General features: G+C 45.2%; 1 protein-coding gene across 1 annotated transcript; it reads left to right on the top strand.

Moving 5' to 3' along the window:
• The first annotated feature begins 5,075 nt into the window (after window positions 1-5,075).
• Window positions 5,076-10,981, top strand: LOC309616953 (leukocyte immunoglobulin-like receptor subfamily A member 2). The gene is made up of 2 exons (XM_082368362.1): window positions 5,076-7,311; window positions 7,564-10,981. The coding sequence occupies exons 1-2, from the start codon at window positions 7,218-7,220 to the stop codon at window positions 7,980-7,982; spliced, it is 513 nt and encodes a 170-aa protein (XP_082224488.1). The 5' UTR covers window positions 5,076-7,217; the 3' UTR covers window positions 7,983-10,981.
• Window positions 10,982-12,592: the final 1,611 nt, after the last annotated feature.

Below are 12,592 nucleotides of genomic sequence, written 5' to 3'. Positions count from 1 at the left end.
CAGATACCTTGTCAGCAATCAATATAATGTTGGCTAAAATATGGGCCAACTAGCTTCAAAATATTTTAAACATGACCCTTTAAGGTCAAACATAATTGTGTTTATTCATGATTGTCAGAGGTTGGTCATAGCCTGTGGTAGAAAAACAGAACTAGTTCTCACAGTAGAACTGGGTCTGGTCAAAAGTGTTGAAGGAATCAGAAATGGGATGTGAAGAACCAGATTGGAAGACATAAATGTGTTGCTCTTAGAATGAGGTGTGATGGTGGGGTTCTTTGGCCTCAAGCAAGAGAAAATGACTATAGTTGACTTAAAAGGGCTTATCAGAATATGGGGTAGAATTAGAGAACTAAAAACCGACTTCTAAAAGGGCAGGCCCAGGGCATTTGTGCCTTTCTAGGATCTGTGATTCAGGAAGAAGCCTCCACCTTGAAGCACTCATCTTGAGATTCAAAGACTGGGAGAGAATGTCTGATCAGCTGGTCTAATGAAACAGCTCCGATGTTGTCTTTGTGAGGGCTGTACATCCTGATTGAAATTCACCAATGTCACCTAAAGTGAGAGGGCTAATCCACAAGAAAGGGGCTAGAAAAAAAGACCTTTAGTGTACATACATTCCTTCCTTTGACTAGCATGGTACCTTGGGCTCTGAGATCATGTTAAGTAAATATACAATGTTTCTTCTACATAATTAACGATCATTTAAAGCCATCAGTTGTCTATGTTGCATTTGAGGATTTTATTTTGTTTTATTTTATTTTTTGCTATGCCACACGGCTTGCAGAATCTCAGTTACCCAACCCGGGATTGAACCTGGGCCACGGCAGTGAAACACCAGAATCCTAACCACTAGGCCACCAGGGAACTCCCTTGAGGATTTTTTTTTTCTATTTTTTGGCCACGCCGCGCAGCGTGCGGGATCTTAGTTCCCTGACCGGGGATCGAACCCATGCCCCCTGCAGTGGAAGGGCAGTGTCTTAACCACTGGACCGCCAGGGAAGTCCCTCCCTTGAGGATTTTAAAAAGTTCCCACACTCTTAGGAAGAGTTTTATGGTTCTTTGTTGCCAGGGTAGCAAGTAAACAACAGAACTCAACAACAAGTTGCTCCAGCGAGCAAGTAGAAGACAGCCAATTGGTGATAGCTTCTACGATCACAGATTACTCTCATTAGATAGCAGACTCACTCCAGAGAACATGCTTCAACGCTGCCATTGACCCACTAGACCTCTGTAACCCGTGCAGCCTGCAAGCAAACTCTTTCCAGAACACCATAGAACAGCTGCAATTTGGTTTCCCTAATGAGACAGTGGCTGGCTGCTCTAAAGCCCTAAGTCCAACTCCTTGGTTTCCAGATCAAGTGTTGGTCTCCTTTGACTCATCTTCCCTGGCAAAACAATCAAAGGAACCTTTAGGAGAATTATCTTGTGACCGGACATCAGTAGAGGAAAGTTGAGTGTTAGTCCTAGATGCCTACAGCAAATTCCTGTAGCTCGTGCTGCCCCAAAACCTACGATCATGGAGCAAACACTGGGGAGTAGTAGGATCATGCCTGAGTGTCTGGAGGGGGTAACTTGGAAGTTTCAAGGCATCACACGGCATCTTTACTCCATTATACCCCAAGGAATTCTGGCCCAGGTCCACAGTGACCAGGCTCTGATTGCTTCTAAGGGCAGACAAGAGTTCTGCACAACTGAAAGGAGAGATGGCACATCCCCACAACCTACAGGCAAAACACACAAATTCATTCATTCATTCAACCAATGCTTGTTGATGCCATCTTATATGCCAGGCGCACACTTGGGTGTTGTTCTTTGTCAGGGTCGATCTGGCTATTTGGGGTCTTTTGTGGTTTACTATGAATTTTGAGATTAAATTGTGTGTGTGTGTGTGTGTGTGTGTGTGTGTGTGTGTGTGTGTGTGTGTGTGAAAAATGCCATCCTAGTAGACTTTTTAAAATACTCCATTGAATTTATTCCAATCCTTTATGATAGACCTGGAGGGGTCTGCTACATTGATAGTTCATTGCATATACAGATTGAAGTTCAAAAAAACCATAACTTACCATAGACACCTTAGTTTACACAGTGGTTTCTTCAAAGCTTCACACAGAAACTTCAGTCCAGTGATTCCTATGTGATTCAGTCCCAGATCCAAGTGTGTAAGGCTTGAATTTTGTTGAAGGAGCATTGAGAGATGAATGCAGCCATCGCTGGTTATGTTGCAACACCATAGCCTAGAAATCAGTCACGTGAAGGAAAAACTTTTTTTCCACTGAAGAGATGCACCAAAACCACGACTGTCCACCTCAAGCCATGGGTTTTAGACAAGCTTGAAGACAGTGGAGGCATGGGAATGGAATCATATGTGGTGTCACAGACAGAGTAATACCCCCGCCAAGATGTCTACGTTCTAATTCCTGGTCCCTGTGACTATGTTACATTGCAGGTAAGGGGACTTTGCAGGTGTGATTTTGTAAGGCTCTGGAGATGAGGAGATTATCCATGTGGGCCCAATGTCATCACAAGGTTCCTTATAAGGCGGTTGAGCCAGGACAGTCAAAGCCAGCAGGGAGAGATGTGGTGAGGGAGACAGAAGGACATTTGAGGACACCACCCTGCTGGCTTTGAAGATGGAGGCAGGGGCCACAAGCCGTGGGATGCAGGCAGCCTCTAGAGGCTGGGAAAGGTAAGGAAATGGATCCTCCCCTGGAGCCTCTGGAAGGACCACAGCCCTGCCCACACCTTGGTTTTAGCCCAGGGGGACCCATTTTGAACTTCTGATCTCTAGCACTTTAAGATGAGTTTATTTTCAGCTTCTTAGTTTTTGATAATTTGTTACAGAAGCAGTAGAAAACTGATACAGGTGGTATGTATTATTTCTGCCCCCACTGTGGGGCAGAGAATGTCAATCTTGCCTTGGCCTGCCACCTTCTACTAGGGGAAGGTGACCAATTATACTTCCTAAATCCAGTTACTAGAATGGTAGAATGTCAGAGGTGGTGGGCACTTGTTCTGGATGTACCTGGTACTAGATCTTAGATATCAATTATTCAATTACACAGAATATCAGTGGTATTTCACCCTAACTTTTTTTTTTTTTTTGAGCTGCACTGCACGGCTTGTGGAATCTTAGTTCCCCGACCAGGGATCGAACCTGTGCCCTCGGCAGTGAAAGCGTGGAGTCCCAAGCACTGGACTGCCAGGGAATTCCCTTAACTTTTTTTTTTTTTTTTTTTTTTTTTTACTGTCTCCTGCTTTACTATTAGAGTCCTGAACTTAATGATATTAGCAGAAGAACAGAGATGATCAAAGTTCATTTATTTGGTTTTTATGGCTGCGTCAGGTCTTAGTTGTGGCACGCAGGATCTTTTTTTCTTCATTGCAGTGCGTGGGCTTCTCTCTAGTTGTGGTGCAAGGGCTCAGTAGTTATGGCTCACAGGTTTAGTTGCTCCATGGCATGTGGGATCTTCCCGGACCAGGGCTCGAACCCGTGTTCCCTGCATTGGCAGGCGGATTCTTAACCACTGTGCCACCAGGAAAGCCCTCGAGATGATCAAAGTTATGATTGGCTGTTGCCATAGACAGAATAATGGCCCTCAAAGATGCCTGTGCCCTAATCCCCAGAACCTGAATGTGTTACCTTACATGGCAAGGGGAACCTTGCAGATGAGCTTAGACTAAGGATCTTGAGATGGTGAGATTACCCTGGCTTATACAGAGGGGCTGAATCTAATCTTAGGCAGAAGTGAAGAGAAGTGTGGTATGAGGACTCAACCCATTGTTGCTGGCTTTGAAGATGGAGGAAGAGGGCCATGTATCAAGAAATTCAGTGGCCTTTAGAAGAGGAGGCTGGCTCTCAACTTGCAGCCAGCAAGGATACAGGGACCTCAGTCCTACAACCACAAAGAACCAAATTCTGCCAACAATCTAAGTGAGCAAGGAAATGGATTCCTTCCTAGAATCTCCAGAAAAGAACACAGCACTACTGACACCTTGGTTTTATCCCAGTGCCATGCATATTGGTCCTCTAATACAAAACCATGAAATTGGGTGAAGCCACTAAGTTTGTGGTAATCTGTTACAGCAGCAATGGAATACCAACACAGCTGCCTTTACAGTTTAATGATTGTGTAGGCTTTGGCTTCCACAAAGGCAACCTGTCACATGGCTGGACCCCAGGGAATAATGGTCATGTGATACATGCAGGAATGTGGGACCACAGGCAACCTTAATACCCCTGTTCCCAAGCTAAGAGCCACAGAACCTGGACGGACGATAGGAGTGGACAACAGTTCTGAACTGACCCATATGAACGGCAAGGAGCCAACATACACCCCGATGGCTTGGTAATTTGTATGTTTATAGGAACTTCCATGACTATGGGGTAATGCAGGAAGCCCCGGGCAAGACTGACAAATTCAGTTTTGACAGCTTAGCAAGATGGAGGCATGGATCAAAAAAACTGAGTTGAGGTTTAAAAAGAAGAGGACTTGACCTATATTTCCTGAGATTCATACCTTCTACAGGTATGCAAACTTGATGAGGTTTAATGTCGAAGTTTCAGTTTCCTTATCGTCGACCTGGGAGAGATGAATATTTATTTTATACGTCTGAGAGGATTAAATGAAATAACCTCTGGCAAGTTCTTAGCACATCTTAGGTGCTTAATAAGTGTTGACCATCAGTATTTTGTTTTTCTCTTTGGATGCCAGCAACTTCTCACAGAATTTGATTTGAATATAGGGCTAGTGGGTGAGTAGCTATGGAACTGTATATTATTTTAGTGTTGGGGAGCTTAGATAGTGGGGAAAAATTCTTTCCTTTTACCTCTCTCCAACCAAGAACTAAACACTTCATGGAATTTTAAGTGAGTGAGTAGTTTTCAGATACTGGGTGCCTTAAGGCACATTTTAGATTAAAACTAGTTTGTAGGAAAAGCTAACAGTTACTGTCAGAGGCAGTTTTGTAGAGAGCAAGAACACCAGAGATGTTAATGCTGAATAGAAACAAGCACTGCAGGGCTCTCCTGGTGGTCAGTGGTTAAGAATCCACCTGCCAATGCAGGGATGCAGGTTTGAGCCCTGGTCCAGGAGGATCCCATATGCGGCGGAGCAACTAAGCCCGTGGGCCGCAACTACTGAGCCTGCGCTCTAGAGCCCACGAGCCACAACTACTGAGCCCGCGTGCCACATCTATTGAAGCCTGCGTGCCTAGAGCCCGTGCTCCGCAACAAGAGAAGCCACCGCAATGAGAAGCCCGCGCACCGCAGTGAAAAGTAGCCCCCGCTCCCGTAACTAGAGGAAGCCCGCACACAGCAACGAAGACCCAACACAGCCAAAAATAAAAATAAATAAAATAAATAAATTTTTTAAAAAAGAAACAATCACTGCAGCCCCATTCCTTTCTAAAAAATCGTCTTATGATTTTAGTATTAACAGGAGGATTCTATCGAGCTTGTTGGCAAATAACTCCACCTACACCCAATTGCAGATAGCATTTATGTTACATAGTTTTAAGAACACGCATTAAAAAAAGTAAATCAAACCTGGAAACCAGCTACACCTCCCAAGTCCCTACGGAATATTGACACCACTTCTTGTAATTCTTTCTATAACCTTCTCCCCAGATCTCCCCAGAGCTGACCATCAGCATCATACTTTGGGTATTCAGAGGAATTAAATGCTTGAAACTGTCCGATTTGAATCCAGTATGTGATGTGTGTATGTACATACAGGACACACACGCACATACAGAGCCAGCACGGACTTAACACCAGGGCTTGTAGTTGACATTCAGGGTAACTCAGGCCCTCACACAGAAGTTTCACCCCACGATCTCCAAGAGCGTTCTTTGCCAAGCACAGGTGTGTCAGCCTCTGGTTGACAATCAAAGCAGAAGACAGATCCTTGCAATAGGCTTCTGTAAGGTGACAGTTTTCCAACCTGCAAAAGCACCCCACAAATAGTAAGATGGTGAAAACGTTTCCAAAACCCACCTTTCTTGGCTGTCTTCAAAGACTAGAGTCCCTGGCTACACCCCTTCTTGTTAACCCTCCACCCTCTCTGGACGGTGTGCTACTGACCGTGGTCGTAAAGGAACAGGAATGAGAGAAGGATGAGATGCCTGAGCCATTTGCCTGGGACCAAAAATGGGAACCAGGCGTCTACATCGGTGGGAGGTCCCATCCTGGTCACCCAGAAAAGCCAGGTGTTAGCATTGCTCTTCTCTATGTGGCCCTAGATCTACCACGAAAATGCTCCATGGAAAGAGAGGAGAGACTTAGGACGACCTCTGTAGGAAGCACGCTGGGTGTCTCAGAGTCATGGACAGCACCCGGCACCCTCATCCAGGAGCTCATTTGCCGTGAGGTTCAAGCATGTGAGGGACTAATTGATTTTGAGGCGGCAGGAGAGATCAGCCCATTGCTGAGTGGTGGCAGAACGAGATACCAGCCCGCAGGAGAAATGGTAACAAGTCATTCACAGGAACCAAACAGCAGATACATAATTGTCTGCAGTTTTTGTCTCTCACTCCATTATGTTAACCCAGGACCAGATTCTCGGGAGCAGTGGTTGTCAAAGTGTGGTCCCTGGACCAGTTGCACCGCATCCTCTGGCAGCCATCTAGAAATGCAAATCCTCAGGAAAGCTGCATGTAGAGTCCAGTGATCTATGTTTTAAGGTGTCTGTCATGGAGAAGATGTGTCAGAACAAATTCTTAAGCCATATAACCAGAATGGGACTCAGAAGATCTGGGCGAGACCCAGGAATTTGGATTTTAACAAGCTCCCGGGTGACGCTGCTGCTGGTTTGGAGACCACACGTCGAGAACGACTCATTTAGAAATCCAGCCAGTCAAGCATATTATGCAGCATGGTACCCCTATTCTCCCCCTGGAAATACGTATTCTTTATCATGAGCAAATGAAACTTCATGGGAACATTATGTATACCATCATGGCCTTTGGGGTAAGGTCTTTTTGTTTTTTGTTTTTTAAAAATATTTATTTATTTGGCTGCACCAGGTCTTAGTTGTGACATGCAGGATCTTAGTTCCCCCACCAGGGATCGAACCCGTGCCCCCTGCAGTGGAAGCACAGAGCCGTAACCACTGGACAGCCAGGGAAGTCCCAATAATTTGGGACAATAACCCAAACTACCATGATTTTTGTAAAAATGAAATGTAAACCCCCTCCCTTTGTAATCTACCTGTCTAGAGATGACAGCAGACAAGGCAGGGCTGTACCACTGTTCCTATCAGAGTGGAGACCACTGGTCCCAGTTCAGTGACCCCCTGCAGCTGGTGATGACCGGTGAGTGAGACACAGAGGCAGCAGAGCCAGAACTGACCCCTCTGCGGAGGGAAGAACCGGGCTGTGGGGATTTGCAGCACGGAGGACCAAGCCTCTATCCTTAGGAAGCACTCAGGGATGATGCCGAGACAGATTTCCTCAGGGTGGGGCGAGGAGGGGAGAGAAGCCAAAGCCACGTCTGCTCCCAGGGAACAAAAAGGGACGGTGCATACGTGGCCCTTCCCTTTATCACCAAACTTCCTTCTTTCTCCGGCGTTTATGAGAAACCCTCCCTCTCCAGCATGGCTGGCACTGTGGTGACTCCTGGGGAGAATGTGAAGTTGCAGTGTTTCTCCAAAATCAAGTTTGAAGCATTTCTTCTCACCAAAGAAGACGGAGATCACATCACCCAGAACCAAAGCTCCACCCCCCAGGACAAAGGCTACCAGGCCATCTTCCCCTTGAATCAGGTCTCTTCTACACAGGCAGAGAGCTACAGATGCTACGGTGTCTTCAACCAAGAACCGTATGTCTGGTCTCTGCCCAGCGACCCATGGATATCAAGAGGCCAGTCTCTGCTGCGGGAATGGTTGAATCTCAGGAGATACCAAGGAAGGAGTAGGCAGGGCTCCAGTGGAGAAGACTGGCGGTACCCAGTCTGCCCCAGGGATGCCCCATTTCAATACTTCTGAAGCATAAGTGTGAGATTTGAAAAGAGGATGAGAGATGTGACTTTTTACAGAGTGAAGGAGAAGTATATTTTCAGGGTTTGTGTTGTATGTGTGTGTATAGAAGCATCAAAGTGCCAGGTACTTTTTATAAATAGTAAGTTGACACATAGCAAGATGTGATTTCAATTCCCATTTGCTTAGGCTGATGGATAAGGGCAAACATAATATTACACACTTTATTTTCAAGGGAGACAGAAAGAAAAGTTGACAACAGTTACAAGGTTTTTCTCCTATGTTTTGAGTAAAAATATCCAGAATGTCTCTGGCCAAAGATCTTTCAATTTCAGCAAATCAGGGCAAAATAGAAAACACTTCTTACACACACACACACACACACACACACACACACACACACACACACACTATGTGAGGTGATGTGTTAGCTTGATGGTGGTGATCATTTCACAATGTAAATGTATATCAAAATATCACACTGTATACCTTAAATATATAAAATTTATATTTGTCAATTATATCACAATAAAGCTGGAAAAAAGCAGACTCATGTAATAAAGCAAAATGTAAATATTTCTAGGGAAACCAAAGAAATAAAATCAGAAATTTAAAATCTCCCTCAGTAACTCCCACTTCTAGCTATCACAGGTGTATCAGACCAAATGTCTCACTGAGAATAACTATAATAAACATTGGATCAAAATCACACAGCTATATCTGTCACTTATATATCAGCCAAGGCTACAAGATCCCCCTAATGTCTGATGAATCCTGGTGTGCAGCATTGGGAGGATATGACCTCCTTCTACTGTTAGAGAAGAATTTTATTGGAAAGAGGTTTTAATATCTTTCTGATCTGGGTTTATCTGCCCTGATAGTTCTGAGACTTTTGTCAAGCTCTGCAATGTCTTTGAACTTCAATTCTCAATCGTATATTTGAAATATTGTCCTTTTCACAGATGTGTGGTGGAGATTTCACATGTTTAATTATGTAGAGAACCTACTGTGACATGGAGAATGTCCTTGACATTATTTAATTCTCATTTCTGTCTTCTTTATTCCTTTAACTCCTTTCCTCTCCCCATCTCTCTCCCTCACCCTTTCCCTCTATTTCTCCAATTTAAAATAGAAAGTTGAGAATAACGGACAACAGCAAGGACCAGCAACCTGTGGCCAGTGGCCGAATCTGGCCCACCACTTGTTTTTGTCAATAAAGTTTTATTGGAACACAGCCCATTCGCTATATATTGTCTGTGGCTGCTTTCTTTCTGCAATGGCAGAATTGAGTAGTTGCTACGGATAGTATATTTCCTGCAAAATTGAAAGTATTTACTATCTGGCTCTGCAGAAAAAGTTTGCTGACCCCTGGTTAAGAGTATGTGCTCTAGGGCTTCCCTGGGGGCACAGTGGTTGAGAATCCGCCTGCCAATACAGGGGACACAGTTTTCGATTCCTGGTCTGGGAGGATCCCACATGCTGCAGAGCAACTAAGCCCCGTGCGCTGCAACTACTGAGCCTGTGCTCTAGAGCCCGTGAGCCACAACTACTGAGCCCGCGTCACAACTACTGAGCCCACGTGCTGCAACTACTGAAGCCCACGTGCCTAGAGCCCGTGGTCTGCAACAAGAGAAGCCACCGCAGTGAGAAGCCCGCGCACCTCAACAGAGAGTAGCTCCCACTCGCGGCAACTAGAGAAAGCCTGTGTGCAGCAACAAAGACCCGACACAGCCAAAAGTAAATAAATAAAATAAATAAATGTATTAAAAGAAAAAAAAAAGAGTATGTGCTCTAGATTTTGACTGCCTTTCACACTCTCTGCCTCAGGTTTAAAAACAGTTATGATAATAGCAATACCTGCCTCATATTCTTGTTTGAGGATTGAATGAGGTAATACATGCAATGGGCTTAGAATGTACGTGACATGTTATCACTAAATTTTATGGTTTTAAAAAATTGAAGTAGAGTTGATTTACAATATTGTTAGTTTCAGGTGCACAGCATAGTGATTCAGTTATTTTTTTCTGATAATATTCCATTATAGGTTATTACAAGATATTGAATATTGTTATTTAGCCACAGGCTATTTTCCAGTCATAGAGCCTGGAGAGTGCTCAGGTTTTCAATTTTTTTTCCTGGAAAAATATTGGCTCTCAAAGAGGCAAAATGAGTTAAAATTAATACCTATAAGAATTGATACAAAATAAGCGACATGGATGCACGCTTAAATGTCAACAGTAATGAATACCATCAACTGTAGGACACATGAACTTGACCATTGTGACAGATACATTTTAGTTAACATAGAATATGGATGCATTTCAATATCCTTGGTATGATGGAGTCAGCTAATTGCACCTGTGTCAGTGATTCTCAACCAGGGGTGATTTTTGTTCCCCAGCGGACATTTGACAAAGTTCGGAGACAGTTTTGGTTGTCAGAACTGGATGGTGCTACTGGCATCTAGTGGGTAGAGACCAAGGATGTTGCTAAACATCCTACCATGCACAGGACAGCTCCCCATAACAGAGAATCATCCATCTCAAAATATTGCTAGGTGCCAAGGTTGAAAAACCTGACCTAGTTGGTCTGGGAGAGAGACTGCACATTAGAATTGAGACAGGCTGGGGAATCCCCTGGTGGTGCAGTGGTTAAGAATGCGCCTTCCAATGCAGGGGGCGTGGGTTCGATCCCTGGTCGGGGAACTAAGATCCCGCGTGGTGCGGCCAAAAATTAAAAATAAATAAATAAAACACAGTAAACAGCAATTTTTAAAAATTAAAAAAAATACAAGAATTGAGACGGGCTGGGAGCTGGGACCCTTTGCTGCAATGCTTGCGCCTGGACTCCTCCAGCAATAAAATACAAAGAAACTACATGGGGCTAAAAATAACTGCGTGCCTGCCTACAGGTGGGGCAAATTCTGGACTAAAAGATACAAAGAGACCAAAAAACGCAACTGACAATTTTGAAGAGCCCGGAGCAAAAGCGGGGGGTTGGGAGCAAAAGCGGGGGGTTGGGAGCAAAAGCAGGGTACTGAGCATGCCCCCTGCACAAAACACCACCTCAGGGGTGGGCAGACCACCTAAGCCCCCGCTCCAGCCCGACACCCTGGACACACCCCTACCCTCTCCCCATATAAGGAGAGAGCTCCCCCCTCCCCCTGCCTTGGGGAACAAGCCAGCAAGGGAACGTGATGTTTGTTCTCTCTCCCAGCTGCTGCAGCAAGTGCCCCAATAAAACCTTGCGTGAATTTCTTCTCTGGCCTCTGATCAATTTCTATTGATTGGGGAAGGCCAAGAACCCTGGTCAGTAGCAGAATCACCTGGGGGGTTTTTGAAGACTCCTGGCTCCTTAAAGCCCACCCCAGACCAATTCAAGTAGGATGACCAAGGATAGGACCTGGGTAATTTCAATGTGAGTCTCATTTTAAAGATTGAGAACCACCGGTTGATCATTATAAGGAGGGCCATTTCACCCTGGGCAGGAAGTCCTGCCCTCCCCCCAGGTCCCGTGGGCCAATCACAGAGTGCGGGCTGGTAGAAGAATTTCTCTTGTTGGAGGTTTTGCTTTGCGTGAAATAACCCACAGGTTGCAACTGAGTCGTAGCCGAAGGGAGGTGAGTACCTACTCTGTTTCTCTGTCTGATCTCGTAAGTCAGTGGCAAGTATTGGTAGGGTCTCTAGCACAGAATGTTGCGAGCTTGAATGGCTGGCGTGAGACTTTGAGAAGGTTTTTTCAGCCCTCAAGTTGAGCTCTCTCTTTATAAGGAGGAGACGAGATTTGGAGTAGGGGGAACAGCTGCCAATGGTTTCATGTGTAATTTTTTTCTTCCAATGCTATTTTTAAGTGTTTCTTTAAGGTATGATTTCCATCTTGCAGAATCCACCCGTTTTAAGTGTACAGTGGCTTTTAGCAAACTTACAACAGAGTTGTGCAACCATATCTATAACGCAATTTCAGGACGTTTCCATCACCCCAAAGAGATCCCTCAGGCCCACCTGCGGTATCTCTGCATTCCCACTGTAATTGCGAGCAGAGGACTACTGTGTCTGAGCCTCAGTTTTTCATCTATAATTTGGGATGGTATCACTCCTTGATCTCAAAAGACGGATGCAAGTGTCACTGTCATGAAGGGTGAGGGACAGCGACGTGGTCATGAATTGATAAATTTGTATTTTTTTTCCCCCCCAAATGCTTGTGGTGGCGGAGCATCCAGGGGAAGGACTGCTGCTAATTAGATGCAGAGTCCTGAGCAATTCTGTAGCTCCAGGTGGCAACACATCGCTTCCTTTCAGCAAGTGCCTTTGCTTTTATTTTATTTTATTTTTTTAAAATAATAGTAGTATTTTATTTATTTATTTATTTTTGGCTGTGTTGGGTCTTCGTTTCTGCGCGAGGGCTTTCTCTAGTTGCGGCGAGTGGGGGCCACTCTTCATCACGGTGCGCGGGCCTCTCACTATCGCGGCCTCTCGTTGCGGGGCACAGGCTCCAGACGCGCAGGCTCAGTAGTTGTGGCTCACGGGCCCAGTCGCTCCGCGGCATGTGGGATCTTCCCAGACCAGGGCTCGAACCCGTGTCGAGGCAGACCCCGCATTGACAGGCAGACTCTCAACCAC

This window comes from Balaenoptera borealis (genome assembly GCF_965194805.1).
Source record: "Balaenoptera borealis genome assembly, chromosome: 19".
NCBI lineage: Eukaryota > Metazoa > Chordata > Mammalia > Artiodactyla > Balaenopteridae > Balaenoptera > Balaenoptera borealis.
The sequence above is the reverse complement of the archived record's forward strand: the minus strand, read 5'-3'. Positions and strand labels throughout refer to the sequence as shown.